This window comes from Oryctolagus cuniculus, chromosome 6, assembly GCF_964237555.1.
Source record: "Oryctolagus cuniculus chromosome 6, mOryCun1.1, whole genome shotgun sequence".
Taxonomy (NCBI): domain Eukaryota; kingdom Metazoa; phylum Chordata; class Mammalia; order Lagomorpha; family Leporidae; genus Oryctolagus; species Oryctolagus cuniculus.
This window is the reverse complement of record NC_091437.1, coordinates 85,924,482-85,943,577: the sequence shown is the minus strand read 5'-3', so window position 1 is coordinate 85,943,577 and position 19,096 is coordinate 85,924,482. Positions and strand designations below refer to the sequence as shown.

At 40.3% G+C, this 19,096-nt stretch overlaps 1 protein-coding gene across 5 annotated transcripts in view; it reads right to left on the bottom strand.

Annotated features, from left to right (window-relative positions):
• RAB2A (RAB2A, member RAS oncogene family) overlaps positions 1–19,096 on the bottom strand; it is a 95,559-nt gene that overhangs the window by 40,306 nt on the left and 36,157 nt on the right. For 4 of the 5 annotated variants that reach the window (XM_051843285.2, NM_001101702.1, XM_051843284.2 and 1 more), the window contains 2 exon segments: positions 16,727–16,798; positions 706–773 (listed from right to left, as the gene is read on the bottom strand). In XM_051843285.2, coding sequence (XP_051699245.1) covers positions 706–773; positions 16,727–16,798 — 140 coding nt within the window. 5 annotated transcript variants of the gene reach the window in all.

Here is a 19,096-nt window from a genome sequence, read left to right as displayed (position 1 = left end):
CTTCTAAAATGGTAAACACTGATAGCTGTGAGCCACGTGGCTAAAGCTCTTTGGAGTCCTCTTTCTTTTTTAAAAGTATTTATAAAGAGTTTCTGAAACTGAAGTTTGAAAATCATTGCCTTACGGCATCCATTGTATAAAATATTTTCGTTTTTATGTATCTAAGATGAGATACAGTCATTCAAATCACATTCTGTATTCTGGTTCAGATGACAAACCACTATTAAAAAACTAAATAGCACAGCATGAAATAGATATTCAATGAACACTAGTAAATGACAGAATTAGGATATTCTATTAACAGCAAGATGGCTTCAAGGCTAAATAAAAATATTGAAATAGGTTTTCAGGATGAGTTACCCTGTGACTTATATTCTTATTTTATTTCACATGATTGGACAGACAGGCTGATTGTTTTTCCTAAAAATAGTTTCTAAAGCATTTCTGTTTAGACCACATAGCATGAGTATTCACTCCAACATTCACTAACATCTAACATCTGAGCCACACTTGTTGAAATCATTCATATCACACTGCCTAAGAAAAACCCATCTTCTTAATACCACAATTCATCTCATGGCTATGGGTTATTTGTGTCTGGCAAATTGAATAGGCATAAAATAACATTAAAGCAAAAACAAACATAAAATGTACTTTTATAAATCAACTTTACTAAGATTATATATGCATTTTCGCTATACTTACTGTATCCCATATCTGTAGTTTTATCTGTTTCCCATCAATCGTTATCATTCGAGCACCAAACTCTACACCTGAATAGAGTAGAAAATTATTTGTCACATAAACTAGCAGAAATGTATTTCATATTCAAGGATTATAAAACAGAACATCTGTTTATAAATAGGAGATATTAAACCAATTTTAAATAAATGCAGTTTCTATCCTTAGAAAATATATAAGTGAAGGCAGAGGTGATAATCAGCTGTAAGAACATCCTTATAACACTAAGATATTAAAGTCTGACGTTCAATACCAAGAAATCAACAATGGTCTTCATGTTTTGCTCAGTAGTATAACACAACAACTGAAAAAGACATGTAAGAGCCATAATTATTAGCAGCATATATTATTAAAATTTCTTAAAAACTACATAATGTGGCAAAAAAGTCACTAAAAGGGATAGATGAACGTTTTATCAAAGTTTTGGTTCTCAAAATGGGTAATCAACTATCAAAGAAATGTCCAAATCTGCTTATTAGATACAACCACTATTTCATATGTACTAGAGGCACTGCTTAGTGAATAAACACGCATGCAGAAATTAGCACATAATTTTAAATAAGTAGGGACATAAAAATGTAATTGTGTAATCTGCCCTTCATTTAATATTTCATGGACTTTTTTCTGCATCACATCTTTGCAAATCAATAAGCATGCACTACACCATTATTTTTGATATCTCCATACTATTTTTTTATGTACAGAAAATTTACTAAATTGGAACTTCACTGCTACAAATTTAGGTTGTTTCCATATTTTCACTAAGTAATGAATGCTGAAATGAAACCAGATATCATCCTAGCAGAAAAACAGCTTCTAGTTTCCCAGGGAAGAGTATACTGCCAGTGCCAGAATTCCATTTCAGCATCTCATAATTTGCTGAACTGCATTTAGGAAGGTGAATGAGAAAGGCAATTTATCCTCCTCTACATTTTAGTACTTGTTCCATCCTAGGAGTATAGTCAAAACCAAGAAACTAACATGGATGTTCATATTTTTCAGGCTCAGAAATACAGGAAATCTGTGGGAAAAAACCCCAGCAGTCATGATGTCTAAAACAAGCACAACTGTAAAATTAATGCCCCATAAAAATCTTTATAACATTTACATATCTACCCTATGTATAAACACATACATATTTTTATAACATGCACATACACACACACTTGAGTATATATTCACATCTGTTTATGGGGTGGGGAAACACACGAATCCACCATCTATTAATGACATGAAAATCAAAGCAGGTAAGGGAAGAAACCAGTGGCGTAGTACAAATATTCTTTGAAATGTATAGTATTTAAAAGGAATGTACTAAGGTACAAAAGTCTGTATGTCAGCAAGATATTTGACATACTGGAACTCTTTTCATGAATCTATTGTACTTAAAAAATACATAGAGAAAATTTTTCTTTCTATTGTGATAGGTGGGATGGCTTACCAAAATGCAAAAACATCTGCGTTGCTTATTGGGATCCAAGAGTTTTTCAATGCAATGCATAATGTCAAATCGACAAAAAATAACTATGAGCAGAAACAGATCCAGGAATGCTCATGAGACCAAGGATGAGAAAACAATGCAAGCAAGGGTGATCAGACACTCCCTCTCTGGATCTGATTTCCGAGCAGAGGGATAAAGATACTGAAACCCCATCCTAGTAGCAGAAAGGCTAACAAGACCGCCTATGTGGCAGGATCACTGTTATAGTTCCTGCTTCTTGGTCTCTGTTTCCTCTGTCTTTGTCCATTCCCAAACCCAAGTCTCCACCCTCTTATAATTCTAAATTCAACTCCAATATTTCCTTTTGCTTCATTTACCCAGAATTAGGTTTGGCATGCTTATCTTTTTATTCAAAGTAAGCAGACAAGCTTAAAGTCTTTAAACAAAAATTTATGCCTCTAAAAATATATGTATTAAATTTTAAGTAAATCTGTTATATGAAAATCAAAATGTTTCTAAAGCTGGGAAATGTCATAATACAACTGATGGTTTAACTTATCAATAGGGTCAAGATGGAGAATAAAAAAAACAAGGCAAAGAGTCCAATTAAAAGGCTACTGTACAATTTAGCCATGAGATAAAGAATGGTGACAGGTAGAAAAATATGCATCTCAAAAGGAAAAATTCACAAAGTGCTGCTGATTACTCAAAACTATGACTTTTTTTTTCAGCTCCAGAAACATTAGTCTTTCTTATTTACCTTTGTATAACCATATCAATCTATGTTTTACCACTGTAATCTATGTTTTATCACTGTATTCTATGTGGCAAAAGAAAATACTGAGATCCAAAGTGTCCTCAAAGTCTTAGAAACAAACAAAAAACCAGTTTTTAGACAGTTAAGAACTTAAATCATTTTTCTTATGTATATATTTGTTTGAGAGTTCCTTAACTTTTTTTTTTCCTTTTCCTTTTTAAATGGGCTAAACTACCATCTCCTATGCCCTTGAGTTCTTTTCCCAGATATAAATTACATACAAAATAGAACAGTTGGGATGGGTGTTTGGCCTAATGATCGTTAAGACATCTGCATCCCACATCAGAGTATCTGCACTTTTTTTTTTTTTTTAAGATTTATTTATTTGAAAGTCAGAGTTACACAGAGAGAGGAGAGGCAGAGAGAGAGAGGTCTTCCGTCCAATGGTTCACTCCCCAGATGGCTGCAATGGCTGGAGCTGTGCCGATCCAAGGCCAGGAGCCAGGAGCCTCTTCTGGGTCTCCCACGTGGGTGCAGGGGTCCAAGTACTTGAGCCATCTTCTACTGCTATCCCAGGCCATAGCAGAGAGCTGGATTGGAAGAGGAGTAGCCGGGACTAGAACCGGCGCCCATATGGGATGCCAGTGCTTCAGGCCAGGGCATTAACCTGCTGTGCCACAGCACCAGCCCCCAGAGTATCCATACTTGATGCCTAGCTCCTCACTCCTGACTCCAGCAGCTTCCTGTTAATGAAGATCCTATGAGGCAGCAGTGATGGCTCACATGATTGGATTCCTGTCACACACATATGGGAACTCTAGATTGAGTTCCCAGGTTCCAGCTTCTGCCCTAGCCCTGTCCTGGCAGTTGCAGGCAATTGGAAGTGAACCAGATGATAGGAGCACTGGGTCTTTAACACAAAAACTGTTAAGAGAGACAAAGAGGGGCACTTTATAATGATTAAGGGTTCAATTCAGCAGGAAGATGTAACTATTATAAATGTATATGCACCTAATTACAGGGCACTGGTTTATTTAAAAGATTTGTTAAGGGACTTAAAGGGAGACTTAGATTCTAATACAATAGTACTGGGGGACTTCAATACCCCACTCTCAGAAATAGACAGATCAACCAGACAGAAGATCAACAAGGAAACAGCAGATTTAATCGATACTATTGCCCAAATGGATCTAACAGATATCTACAGATTTTTCAATCCTACATTTAAAGATTTTACATTCTTCTCAGCATTGCATGGAACCTTCTCTAGGATTGACCACATACTAGGCCATAAAGCAAATCTCAGCAAATTTAAAACAATTAGAATCATACCATGCAGCTTCTCAGACCATAAAGGAATGAAGCTGGAAATAAGCAACTCAGGAATCCCTAGAGAGTATGCAAACACATGGAGACTGAACAACATGCTCCTGAATGAACACTGGGTCATAAAAGAAATCAAAAGAGAAATCAAAAACTTTCTGGAAGTAAATGAGGATAACAACACAACATATCAAAACTTATGGGATATGGCAAAAACAGTAGGGAAGCTTATAGAAATAGGTGCCTACATCATGAAATTGGAAAGGCACCAAATAAATGAGCTTTCAACACATCTCAAGGATCTAGAAAAACTGCAGCAAACCAGACCCAAATCTAGTAGAAGAGAAATAATTAAAATCAGAGAAGAAATCAACAGGATTGAATCCAAAAAAACATTACAAAAAAATCAGCCAAGCGAAGAGCTGGTTTTTTGTAAAAATGAATAAAATTGACACACCATTGGCTCAACTACCTAAAAAAAGACAAGACCCAAATCAATAAAATCAGAGATGAAAAAGGAAATGTAACAGCAGACAGCACAGAAATAAAAAGAATCATCAGTAATTACTACAAAGAGTTGTATGCCAGCAAACAGGGAAATCTATCAGAAATGGATAGATTCCTGGACACATGCAATCTACCTAAATTGAATCATGGAGACATAGAAAACCTTAATAGACCCATAACTGAGACAGAAATTGAAACAGTAATAAAGGCGCTCCCAACAAAGAAAAGCCCAGGACCAGATGGATTCACTGCTGAATTCTACCAGACATTTAAAGAAGAACTAACTCCATTTCTCCTCAAACTATTCAGAACAATCAAAAAAGAGGGAATCCTCCCAAATTCTTTCTATGAAGCCAGCATCACCTTAATCCCTAAGCCAGAGAAAGATGCAGCATTGAAAGAAAATTACACCCATGAGAGTATTTCAGGCATGGAAAGCCAAGACACTCTGGCAAAAACAAAAACAAGAACAAAAACAAAAACAAAAAAGAAAAGACCTAAATGAAAGATCTCTGTGAGTGAGATCCCAGTGGAAAGAACAGGTCTTCAAAGAAGGAGGTACCTTTCTCTGAAGGGAGGAGAGAACCTCCACTTTGACTATGACCTTGTCTAAACAAGATAAGAGTCGGAGAACTCAAAAGGCTTCCATAGCCTTGGAAACTCATGACTGGAGCATAGGGAGATTACTGATGCCATAAACAGGAGTGTCAATTTGTAAAGTCAATAACAGGAGTCACTGTGCACTTACTCCTCATGTAGGATCTCTGTCCTTAATGTGCTGTACATTGAGATTTAATGCTATAACGAGTAGTCAAACAGTATATTTCACTTTGTGTTTCTATGTGGGTACAAACTGTTGAAATCTTTACTTAACGTATACTAAACTGATCTTCTGTAAAAAAAAAAAAAAAAAAAAAAAAAGAAATTATCAATTCCCAACTTGACTCTCGCTGGGATTAAACATGACCATAGGTCTGATCTGATTTCACCATCATTTAAAAAATCTATTATTTTTCACTTTATGTTTCTGTGTGGGAGCAAACTGTTGAAATCTTTACTTAATGTATGCTAAACTGATCTTCTGTATATAAAGAGAATCGAAAATGAATCTTGATGTGAATGGAAGGAGAGAGGGAGTGGGAAAGGGGAGAGTTGTGGGTGGGAGGGACGTTATGGGGGGAAGCCATTGTAATCCATAAGCCGTACTTTGGAAATTTATATTCATTAAATAAAAGTAAAAAAAAAAGATGCAATACAAACAAAATGACAAAATCAATAAAATTCAAAGTACTTAACATAAAAAAAAAACAAAAAACAAAAACAAAAACAAAAAAGGAAAGAAAATTACAGACCAATATCCTTGATGAACATAGATGCAAAAATCCTCAATAAAATTCTCGCCAATAGAATACAACAACACATCAGAAACACATCAGAGTATTTGAGGCATGGAAAGCCAAGACACTCTGGCAAAAACAAAAAAAACCAAAAAACCAAAAACAAAAAAAAACCTAAATGAAAGATCTCCGCAAGTGAGATCCCAGTGGAAAGAGCAGGTCATCAAAGAAGGAGGTACCTGTCTCTGAAGGGAGGAGAGAACTTCCACTTTGACTATGACCTTGTCTAAATATGATCAGAGTTGGTGAACTCAAAAGGCTTCCATAGCCTTGGAAACTCATGACAAGAGCCTAGGGTGATTACTGATGCCATAAACAAGAGTGTCAATTTGTTAAGTCAACAACAGGAGTTACTGTGCACTTACTCCTCATGTAGGACATCTGTCCTTAATGTGCTGTACATTGTGATTTATTGCTATAACTAGTACTCAAACAGTATTTTTCACTTTGTGTTTCTATGTGGGTGCAAACTGTTGAAATCTTTATTTAATATACACTAAACTGATCTTCTGTATATAAAGAGAATTGAAAATGAATCTTGATGTGAATGGAAGGGGAGAGGGAGCGGGAAAGGGGAGGGTTGCAGGTGGGAGGGAAGTTATCGGGGGGGGGAGCCATTGTAATCCATAAGCTGTACTTTGGAAATTTATATTCATTAAATAAAAGTTAAAAAAAAAAAGAAACATCAAAAAAAAGTGCATAACACACAGTAAGTATCCAATATGTCAGCTATTGTTATTAGTCCATGTTATGCAACAGATTTTCTTTGTGTGTGTGTGTGTGTGTGTTTTAAACTTTTATTTAATAAATATAAATTTTGAATGTACAACTTTTGGATTATAGCAGTATTTTCCCCCCATAACCTCCCTCCCACCCACAAACCATCCTATTTCCTACTCCCTCTCCCATCCCATTCTTCACTAAGATTCATTTTTAATTATCTTTATATACAGAAGATCAACTTAGTAAAGATTTCAACAGATTGCACCCACACAGACACACAAAGTATAAAGTACTGTTTGAATACTAGTTTTACTGTTAATTCTCATAGTACAACACATTAAGGACAGAGATCCTACATGGGGAGTAAGTGCACAGTGACTCCTATTGCTGATTTAACAATTGACACTCTTATTTATGACGTCAGTAATCACCCGAGGCTCTTGTCATGAGCTGCCAAGGCTATGGAAGCCTCTTGAGTTCACAAACGCTGACCTTAGTTAGACAAGGCCATAATCAAAGTGGAAGTTCTGTCCTCCTTTCAGGGAAAGGTACCTCCTTCTTTGATGGGGTATGCAACAGATTTTCTAAACCACCCACATGACTAATGATCCCACCAGCCCTTATGAGAAAGGGTCATGAGTCAGAATCAAGTGATTGAGGACATACAGGGATGTGCAGAAGTAGAAGAGTCTCTTTCCTCCAGGTAAGCTGGGGCATACCCATTTGGATCTCTTTGTAATGTCGAGGTCAGAGCATCCAGGTTGCTGGGCTGCTGAAGAGCCAAAGCAGAGTAGAGCAAGGTATCAGACAGTCTCAGCCTTCCTTAGACCAACACAGGACAACATAAACGTCTGCACCCTTTTCTGGTTGCTGGAGCCCAAATGTTGCTAAGATTCAAAATGGAAACTTGTGCAAAGCTGGCTTGATTTTACCTAATTCCAGAAAAAAGGAAAACTAGATACAAAAAGTAGTATCCTTTATTTTCTATGGAAAGTTGTGCGGAGAAATTGGAGACAGGAAATATAGGCAATTCTTTCTGAGGACTTTTGCTAAAATAAGATAAAAAGATTGAAAACTAGAAAAGAAAATACAATCATACCAAATGACCATGAAAAAAGGAAAAATTAATGTTTTAGTGGAAAAGATCGCTGAAGCATTGTCCTCTGAGCCAGTGTAATGGGGCTCAGAGCAGCCTGCTCTGGGGGACGCAGGTGAGGCCCTTGCTAACATCCAGCCCTCCGCAGAGATGAGTAGGGTCCCGCAGAGAGTCCCAGGCCGTGGTGTGCACCCAGTTTGCTCCCTCTGTGTGCAGGTGGAGGGCACCCTGGAGTTGGCATCCAGAATCCAGTCTGGCCCAGACCCTGGGAGTCCCGGGGTGGGGGGTGGGGGGCAGGAAGGCTGGGCTTGCCTGGAAGTGTCCATCCTCCCCCAGGGGGCAGCAGCATCCTTCTGTGTCCCCGTCCCCTCCCAGCCCCTAGGGTGCTCTGCTCACCATCCCTGCCCACTCAGCTTCCCTGACATGTGCTATGAACATCCCTGACCCAGGCTCTGCCCGCCCCTGCCTGCCCCAAGTGAGCTTCTCCCCTGCCTGCCCAGTGTCTTCAGAGCTCTTCCTGGAAGCTTCATGCCTCACTGACGACGCAGTCCTGCTCAGTCTGAGCTCATGACCTAATGCAGGGCTGCACCACAGCCTCTGGGCTCGGGGGCCCTCGTGGCTCCTGGCCAGGTTGTGGGGGGAGGGCCAGCACTAGAGCAGGGCTGTCTGGCCCTGGAGTTCAGAGGGAGGTTTGGGGGTAGAGGCTCAGTGCTTTTCTTAACTGACTTTGTTATTTTTTGATGAGCAGGTGTGCAGTTCTCTTTAAAATGGGGCGGGCCACAACCCCATCCCGTGCCTCAGTTTTCCCATCTGTAAACAGTAGATATGACTACTGACCTACCTCGCAGGGGGCTGTGGGGAGGCAAAAGTGGACGTTTGTAAAGCGCTTTGTAAATAAACTGCTGTCCGAATGCCAAAAAAAAAAAAAACAAAAAACAAAAAAAAAACACACACACACACAAGTTCCTTTGGCTAGGAACTTAAGAGTTCATTCACAGTTGCAAGAAGGCTGAGTTTATGGACACACTGTAGTATGTGGGTATGTTGGTGATGGAAATCTTTATTTGAAAGGCAGAGTTACAGAGAGAGAGGGAGAAGCAGAGTCAGAGAGGAATATCTTCCATCTGCTGGTTTACTCCCCAGATGGCCACAACAGCTGGAGCTGAGATAATGTGGAGCTAGGAGCTTCAGGGGCCCAAGGACTTGAGCCATCCTCCACTGCTTTCCCAGGCACATTAGCAGGGAGCTGGATTCGAAGTGCAGCCAGGACATGAACCAGCAGCCACAGAGATACTAGCACTGCAGGGGGCAGTTTAACCTGCTAAGCCACAGCAGCAGCCCATTGCTTCTATTTTCTGAGTGAAACAGAACCCAAGGTTATCAACTGTGTGAGAAGATAGGACAGGAGTTGCATGTGCAAAAAGCTATAGGAAAGAGGAGACTGAAAGGATGGAAATAAAATACAGCTGTCAGGCAGTTCTAAGATTCGCTTAAAGTTAGTGTTGGAGAACGTAAAATGAGGCTAGAGAACATGGCTCTCTTTTTCTCTAGCCATGTCTAGTTAACATACATGCAGGCACGGAGTAGACAGTTGAATTTAATGTATGATTTAGCCACGAGAGTATGATGAAACAAGACAGGGACAAAGGGATTAAGGGTGTATGCAGCAATGACTATAATGATATAGTGGTTAGAATTAAATCTGATTGAGGAGGGAGGTAATACGAAAAGAAGAGTGGTGAGAATAAGAAGATGGTAGGATCAAAGGATTATAGCTTTGATGTACTAAAAAAAAAAAATTTGAATTGCTAGCATTAGAAACTGTAGGGGGTAAGCAGGAAGCATAGCAGGAATAGTTTAAATAGCCATATGCACAAACTGCAATTGTGGAGTAGTTTCAGGTATTGGTAATGTGAAGGTACCAATTGTGACCAAAAGAGTGAATAGTTGAGGGAGGACAGAAGCAAGATCACTGGAGAAGAGAAAGTAAAGGAACTGAGAAACCAGGATATGTGCGGGTGTGCGCTTACATGTGTGCACAAGACAGACAATATACCACATATTTCCAGCTGGGTCATCAATACTTAAAAGTCATTGCTCCAGCCGGCGCCATGGCTCAATAGGCTAATCCTCCACCTAGCGGCGCCAGCACACCGGGTTCTAGTCCCGGCCGGGGCACCGGATTCTGTCCCGGTTGCCCCTCTTCCAGGCCAGCTCTCTGCTGTGGCCAGGGAGTGCAGTGGAGGATGGCCCAAGTCCTTGGGCCCTGCACCCCATGGGAGACCAGGATAAGTACCTGGCTCCTGCCATCAGATCAGTGCGGTGCGCCGGCCGTGGCAGCCATTGGAGGGTGAACCAACGGCAAAAGGAAGACCTTTCTCTCTGTCTCTCTCTCTCACTGTCCACTCTGCCTGTCAAAAAAAAAAAAAAAAAAAAAAAAAAGTAATTTCTCCAATGTTTCTCTCGCTCTCTCTTCTTAAAGATTTACTTGTTTATTTGAAAGACAGATTATGGGGAATGGAAAGAGGAGGGTTCACTCCCCAAATAGGAAGGGCTGGGGCTGGGCCAGGCTGAAGCTGTAAGTCTGGAACTCCCTCTGGTTTCCCACATGGGTGCAGGGGCCCAAGCACTCGGGCCATCTGCTGCTTTGCCAAGCACAGTAGCAAGGAGCTGATCAGAAGTGGAGCAGCTGGGACTCCAATCAGCACTCACACGAGATTGCTGGCTTTGCATGTGGTAGCTTAACCTGATGCAATGCACCTCAACCCAGCCTGCTCCAATGCTTCTCAAACTTAAATGCTCACAGAAATCACTTGGAGATTCTATTAAAATGCAAATTATGGGGGTGGATGTTACGGCTCAGCAGGTTGAACCAAGACTTGAGAAGCTCCTATCCCATATCAGAGAACTGTTCTCTAGCTACTCTGCTTCTGATATAGTTTCTTGGTTTGCCCAGAAATGCAGTGGGTGATGGCCCAAGTGCTTGAGTCCCTACCACCCATGTAGGTGACCTGAATGGAGTTCTAGGCTCCTGGCTTTGGCCTGGCTCAGCTCCAACTGTTGGAGGCATTTGGGGAGTGAACCAGTGGATGGAAGATCTTTGTCTCTCCCCTCCTCTTTCAGTCTGCCTTTCAAATAAATAATCTTTTTAAAAATACAAATTATCACTCAATTAAGTCTTTAATAGGTTCCCATGTGATACTGATGGTGCTGGTCCACTGCAGTAGCCCAGGAGCCATCCTTGAGTTGCAAGGCTCTAGTCTAAACCTTCAATGTGACTATCTATGAAACTACTTTGTAAATAGGCTTTATCTTACTTCTCAATGAGATAGACAGTCAAAGCGTAAAGAACATTTTAGACTCTTTCTTGACCTTCTATGGTCTTTTACTTTCTCTTTTGTAGCATCTAAAACTTTTTTTGATTATAAACCAGTATTAATTGTTTTATCATCTATTCATCACACAAATATGCAGCAGAGTCAACATATGATCTATGCCTATTTTAGCAAACATTCTAATGTTTCTTTTAAAAATATGTACTAAGCGGTTGGCGCTGTGGCGCAGTAGGTTAATCCTCCACCTGCAGCGCTGGCATCCCATATGGGTGCCAGTTCTAGTCCTGGCTGCCCCTCTTCCGATTCAGCTCTCTGCTATAGCCTGGGGAAGAAGCAGAAAATGGCCCAAGTCCTTGGGCCCCTGCATCGGTGTGGAAGACCAGAAAGAAGCACCTGGCTCCTGGTTTCAGATCGGCATGCTCCAGCCATTGAGGCCATCTGGGGAGTGGACCAACAGAAGGAAGACCTCTCTGTCTCTTCCTCTCACATAAATAAATAAATAAAATCTTTTAAAAAAATAAAAATATGTGCTAATAATCTGCTAACAGTATGTTTCAAAAATAAATTTCTGTGATAGGTGTCAAAAATGTTAAGTGGCCTTCTGCAGAAGCAGAAACAATAATTAACAATACATACTGCTTCTATTGCTCTGAATTTAGCTTGACTGACTGGCAGCATTCAATGTGTAACAACTATATTGCATGTAACTCTCTACAGGCAGGAAGGGGTGAGAAAAACAATTAGATCAGCCTTTACTTTCAAAATTGCCTTTCAGTGGGAAAGGCATTAATTTTCATCATCAATAATGAACATTAAGTACCTATTAGTGGTTTTTTTTTTTTTTTTGGACAGGCAGAGTGGATAGTGAAAGAGAGAGACAGAGAAAGGTCTTCCTTTTGCCGTTGGTTCACCCTCCAATGGCCACCACGACTGGCGCGCTGATCCGAAGGCAGGAGCCAGGTGCTTCTCCTGGTCTCCCATGGGGTGCAGGGCCATCCTCCACTGCCTTCCCGGGCCACAGCAGAGAGCTGGCCTGGAAGAGGGGCAACCAGGAAAGAATCCAGCGCCCCAACCAGGACTAGAACCTGGTGTGCCGGCGCCGCTAGCTGGAGGATTAGCCTATTGATCCGCGGCGCCGGCCCTATTAGTGTTTTGAGAACAGTTATATGATCTTAAATAGTTCAGTTTATTTCAGAGAAATTTATGGATTTTCTAAAGTATCATGAGACATACTAAATATTGAGACCCTTTGCACAGTGCCTGGGTTGAATACACACACATCCACTTCACAGGACCTACAATGAAATTCAAGTTTAAAAGATAAGTTCATGGTAGCTACCATCTTTACTCTGATAATGGTCAGACTATGATTTATCTACCTTGTGAAAGTCCACTGGATGTAGTTTACCTGAACACACAGCAAGTAACAGATTGAACCACCTTTAATTATCTTCCATAAGATTTACTTTGCCTTTTTAGGGGGAATGACTCTGATCACAAAGAAGTCCTAACACAGGACCTACTATGGACACCACCATTTATCACCCAAGTTGGTGCTCAGCATTATGTTGAAACTGAGTACCCAAATCAGAGGTGGGGAACCTTTTCTCTGCCAAGGCCATCTGGATATTTAAAACATCATTTGTGGGCCGTACAAAATTATCAACTTAAAAATTAGCCTGCTATTGATTTATTGCATTTTGAGTCCCACCTGTGATTGCCCTGGCAGGCCCAAATCAAATGATTTCAGAGAACTTATACAGCCTTTGGGTGGGGCATTCCTCAGCTCTGGCCTATACAGTTACTCTATCTTGGCTGTTTTTCAGCACGTTTTATAGTTCTTCTGTTCCAGTCAACAATGCTTCCCCACAGCATGGGCATACAAATCTCATTTCCTATAAGTAGGAATTATAGTCTGGGTAAGCACACTTAGTTGTTTACGCAAGAACTTCCGTGAGTGGAGCTATCAAATAATGGTACACTATGAGAAGAAAAGTTAGAGTGTAAAAAAGTACTGGAAAGAGCAGTAAGAACTTGATGGGATATGGTATTATTATGTGTTAGTAAAAACAGAAAGCAAAAGTGGGAGACAGAAAAATCAGAAATGTAGGAGTCAGTGATACAGCAGAGAAGTGATTATTACATTAGACTAAAGACAAGCACATAAGGACTAGTTAGGATGGCTATATGTGAGGGAATTATGGGGATGGCTATTTATGACTATTGATAAAACTGTACCCCCCTCCAATTTGTTACCATTGTTGTACAGAGTATGACTTTGGACCCATGGCCGAAGCTGAAAGAACAAAGGGTGAAGGGACCTGAAGCAAGTTAAGCCAATGAGCTAAGGAACCTGGAATTGAGTATAAGAGAATCTACTCTCTAGCAGGGGATACGAACTTTGGAGCTATTGATAGCAAGGGTTTCCCAGCATGGAGACAGAAAAAATACAATTACTGATCAATAAGAAAGAAATGGAACTGGCAAAGGGAAAAAAGAGAGGGACAAGAAAGGAAGGATGTGAAATGGAGACACAGAACTTCCTGTGCTCCCGCCATTAAGAGCTCTAAGCTCTTGTTCCAGGCTGATACGGCTGCCTCTCTGCCCTCAGGTTATGTGGGACACTCCTGAATAGTAAAAACAATAAATTCTACTTTTGCTTTAGCTGAGTTAGGATGTCTCTTTGGTCTGCTCCCTCATATTTCTACAAAGAATAACCTATGCCAATTTCTGACAATAGGCATAGGCCTATCTTCTCCAATGGGCATGCCAGTATGTATCAGAAATTTATAGTTAAGATTTTGTTTAGCATCCAATACTGTTTGGCTAGTTGTCTTAGTACTAATCTATTGAGCAAAGAGCAGATCCTAAACAAAAATGAGTTCCCAAAAGTTAAAAGTCCTGAGAACCAGGATGAAACAGCATTGCCCATTTTATCCATCATTATGATACAGTATGCATGGATTTCAATTTTTTTGAATTTACAATACCATCTTTCAAGAACTTTCTGAAGTACTCACATATATACTTGAAGGCACCAAAATTAGAGTATGAACAGTCTTACTGACAGCTACAAATGAAAGGTTTTAATATATCCATAAAATACAAGTGGTTTATTTAAATCTATTAATCTAATAATTTGACACTCTTCTATATTTGAATTTGCATTTTAAAAATACATAGGAGAGGGGGCCAGCACAGTGGCACAGCAGGTTAAGGCCCCTACCTGCAGTGCCCGCATCCCATATGGGTGCTGGTTTGAGTTCCTGCTGCTCCACTTCCAATCCAACTCTCTGCTATGGCCTGGGAAAGCAGAAGATGGCCCAAGTCCTTAGGCCCCTGCACCCATGTGGGAGATCCAGAAGAAGCTCCTGCTTCAGATTGGCGCAACTCCAGCCGCTGCAGCCAACTGGGGAGTGAACCAGCAGATGGAAGACCTCTCTCTCTCTCTGCCTCTCTGTAACTCTTCCAAATAAATAAATAAATCTTAAAAAAAAAAAAAAAAATAGGGAGGATATCACTGTGGAGTAGCAGGTAAAGTTGCTGCCTACAGTGCTGGCATCCCATATGAGCACTGGTTCAAGTCCCAGCTGCTCCTTTTTTTTTTTTTTTTTTTTTTTGGGACAGACAGTGAGAGAGAGAGAGAGAGAGAGAGAGAGAGAAAGGTCTTCCTTTTGCCATTGGTTCACCGCCCCCCCCCCCCTCAAGTGGCCGCTATGGCCGGCGCGCTGTGCCGATCCGAAGCCAGGAGCCAGGTGCTTCCTCCTGGTCTCCCATGTGGGTGCAGGGCCCAAGGACCTGGGCCATCCTCCACTGCACTCCCGGGCCACAGCAGAGAGCTGGACTGGAAGAGGAGCAACTGGGACAGAATCCAGCGCCCCAACTGGGACTAGAACCCGGGGTGCCAGTGCTGTAGGCGGAGGATTAGCCTAGTGAGCCGCGGCACCGGCCATGCTCCACTTCTAATCTAGCTCTCTGCTATGGCCTGAGAAAGCAGTGGAAGATGGCTCAAGTCTTTGGGCCCCTGCACCCATGCGGGAGACCCAGAAGTTCCAGGCTCCTGGCTTTGGATCGGCGCATTTCCAGCTGTTGTGGCCATTTGGGGAGTGAACTACCAGATGGAAGACCTCTCTCACTCTGCAACTCTGCCTTTCAGATAAGTAAATAAATAATATTTTAAAAAATACATAGGATATGAGAGCAATGCTATAAATAGCAAGTTAATAAAATCAATGGCAAATAGGTAGTCATTGGCTAAAGATTTATTAAACAATCAGTTGTAGGGGCCAGTGCCGTGGCTCACTTGGTTAATCCTTCCATATGGGTGCCGGGTTCTAGTTTCAGTTGCTCCTCTTCCAGTCCAGCTCTCTGCTGTGGCCCAGGAGGGCAGTGGAGGTTGGCTCAAGTGCTTGGGCCCCTGCACTGGCACAGGAGACCAGGAGGAGGCACCTAGCTCTTGACTTCAGATTGGCATAGTTCCAGCCATAGTGGCCATTTGGGGAGTGAACCAACGGAAGGAAGACCTTTCTCTCTGTCTCTGTCTCTCTCTCTCACTGTATAACTCTATTTGCCAAACAATAACAAAAAATAAATAATCAGTTGTAAACAGTAACTAGCTGTCAAATTACCTTTTTTCTGCATATTTTACTAAGTTCTAGCTCTTAAAATAGACTTAGAAGAATAACCCAACTTGATTCTTTGGCTTTCAGGATGTAATTTTTAAACAAACAAGAACCTCCAAACAGAATGACTATCTAAACTTTAGTGTTTTACTCCTTTACAACTTTGTATACTAATAAAAATTAGGTAATACCAGTATTTTACATAATAACAGCTAATATCTGTTGACTATTTGTTACCAGTAATTATCTTTACTATTCACAACTATAAAATGGTACTTTTCTTAGTAATTATAGGTAAGTCTACAACAGTACTAGGCACTGTTCCAATGTTTTACATTTATTTACTACTCGTTGGGGTTGGTACTACTATTATTCTCCTTGTATAGACAGAGAAACTTAGATAACAAATGGTGAAGTGGCTTGCCCAGCTGGTTAGTGGTAGCATCTTGATTCAACAATATTGAGCAAGCTGGTCCAGTTCTCCCACTTGTACCACAATGCTCCATTTGTCTTTCAATTGCTTGCCTCACCAAGAGATGTAACAGAAATTTTAATATAAATGTCTTTTTGCATTCTCTGCATTCTACCATTCCCAAGTTTGGTAAATGTTTTTACTACACATTAAAAAAAAAAAAAAAAAGAAAAAAAGAAAAGGAGACCAAACTCTCAAAGGCAACAAGTCTGATTTTACTGATTCTGGAATTATCACCACAAGAATGGACCCTCTAGCATCTTTAAACTATTCAAAAATTTTCATGCTTCTCATTTCTTTTGTAAAACTTACCAATAGTAAGGTCGTGCACTGGCTGAAACCTCTTGTCCGTAAACTGTAGCAATAAGCATGATTTACCAACACCTGAAAGTTAAAAACGTAAAAACAATTAAGAGACAAAACTCACACAAACTAAGAAACACTTTACAAAAGTGAAAGGACAAGTGGTAGCCAGGGATTCTGGTGCTCTGTGTGCAACCTACCACAACTTCTCTGTATTCTAATTTATTGAGAAATTCAATGACTGAAGATCTAGGTGGAAGTTGTTCACCCTTTCTTATTCACTCAATGTTTCCTGTGAAAGGACAATTAGTCAAGTACTCCAAGTAGCTGTCCCACAACACTCATGTAGTAAGTTTCATTCACTTATGCCTTTTGCATAATACTGAAAATATTTAAAGCATAATTTCTTCTTTTTGTGGTTCATTGTATCATATTCCCTAAACAATAGGTATTTGAGACCTATCTTACAAGTGAAATGCTTGCTGTTTTCTTGCTAATCTAATGAGCAACTATAATCTGAATTGTATTCCTTCATTCTACTAAAACTGACTTCATTCAGGTCTGGTATAATGTCCAGATTCTTAAATTCAAAGGAATTCCCTATATATCCCCTACATGCTATGGAGAACTGGGTATTGAAGACAACACCTCCTTTCTATTCATTTTCAGGTCCTCTAAAAAATACTCCTTATTCTTACACTGGAGTTAAGTCTGCTTAATTGACAGCATCCTGCACTTTTACAAAATACTAGATAGTCATCATTCACTGACTAATTCAAAGTCTTTGCTGAATGTTAAGCATTGACTGCACTAGAGATTTGAAGACAGAGTGGAAAACTAGTATGGTTCTTGTGTATGGAACTTAAAGTTTAGTGTAGGCAGAGAAACAAAATGAACACTCAAATGATATATATATATATATACACACATATACATAATGTAATTTTCAATATTAAAATAACTATGATTTGAAAGAAAAGACTGAAGTGCTATGATAAAGAGTAGCAAGACATTTAATTAGACTAAAGGAATAGAGATCTTTCTGAAAGAGTGACAAACTAGGCATTTCAAATGTCTTCTTGATTATTATCTCCAAGAGAAAAGAGATTATCACTATATTGTTACCTGTTATCTATCATATGGTACAGAGAAGGCACTACTGAATGGCTGGGTTCTAGTGACAAAATGCTAAAGAATGTATGGGGCCGGCGCCATGGCTCACTTGGTTAGGTGCTGGGTTCTAGTCCCGGTTGCTCCTCTTGGTCCAGTCCAGCTCTCTGCTGTGGCCCGGAGTGCAGTGGAGGATGGCCCAAGTGCTTGGGTCCTGCACCTGCATGGGAGACCAGGAAGAAGCACCTGGCTCCTGGCTTCGGATCGGCACAGCGCGCCAGCCGTAGCAGCCATTGAGGGGTGAACCAATGGAAGGAAGACCTTTCTCTGTCTCTCTCTATCTAATGGTGCCTGTCAAAAAAAAAAAAAAAACAAAAAAAAAACAAAAAAAAACCCCAAAAACAAAAAAAAAAAAAAAAAAGAAAAGCTAAAGAATGTAAAAATGTCCAGTAACAAATGAAAAAAAAAACTGTAAATACATGGTTTTGTTTTAGGAAATGCTTTATTTGTTCAAAATGTTATGAATGTTTAAGGTTCTAGTGAACTGAAAATCAACTGGAATTGCAAAGCATGTGATCTTAAGAAAGTTTTCTTCCCTGTTACATTACAAGAGGCTCAAAGTTAAACTCATTTTATCAGATTGTTGAATCTTTTCAATAGCCTGTCAGGTATAAGAAGATGAAAGGACAGTTTTTCTAAGGAGTCAGTTTCAAGGGCAAGCATTTGGCCTAAGTGGTTAAGATGCTTGTGTAGCACCTTGGAGTACATGGTCAACTCCCAGCTCTGGCTCCTGATTCTCCCTTCCTGCTAATGCAGATGGGAGCCAGCAGTGATGACTCAAGTAGTTGGGTTCCTGCAACCCATAAAGGGAAACCTGGATTGAGCTTTGGTCTGGCCCAGTCCTGGCCATTACAGGCAATGGGAGTCCTCTCTTCTCTCTCTCTCTCCTGCTTTCCCTCAAATACATCAATCTCTCTAATAAACCAAAAGGCAGTTATGAAGCATATGAAAAGAATCTGTTCTATGTACAAAGCTCAGGATAAAGTAAAATCCTTTTTGAAAAGGCATCAAAGGACAAAATAGGTGAACAATTAAGATCTGAATATTCTGTTCTTTAACAGCCAATAATTTTTCAGATTGTTTAGGAAAAAACTGTGTTTGGAAATCACAAGTTGGGGCTGGTGCTGTGGCATAGTGGGTTAAACCTCCATCTGCAGTGCTGGCATCCCATGTGGGTGCCGGTTCGCTTCTGACCTGGGAAAGCAGTGG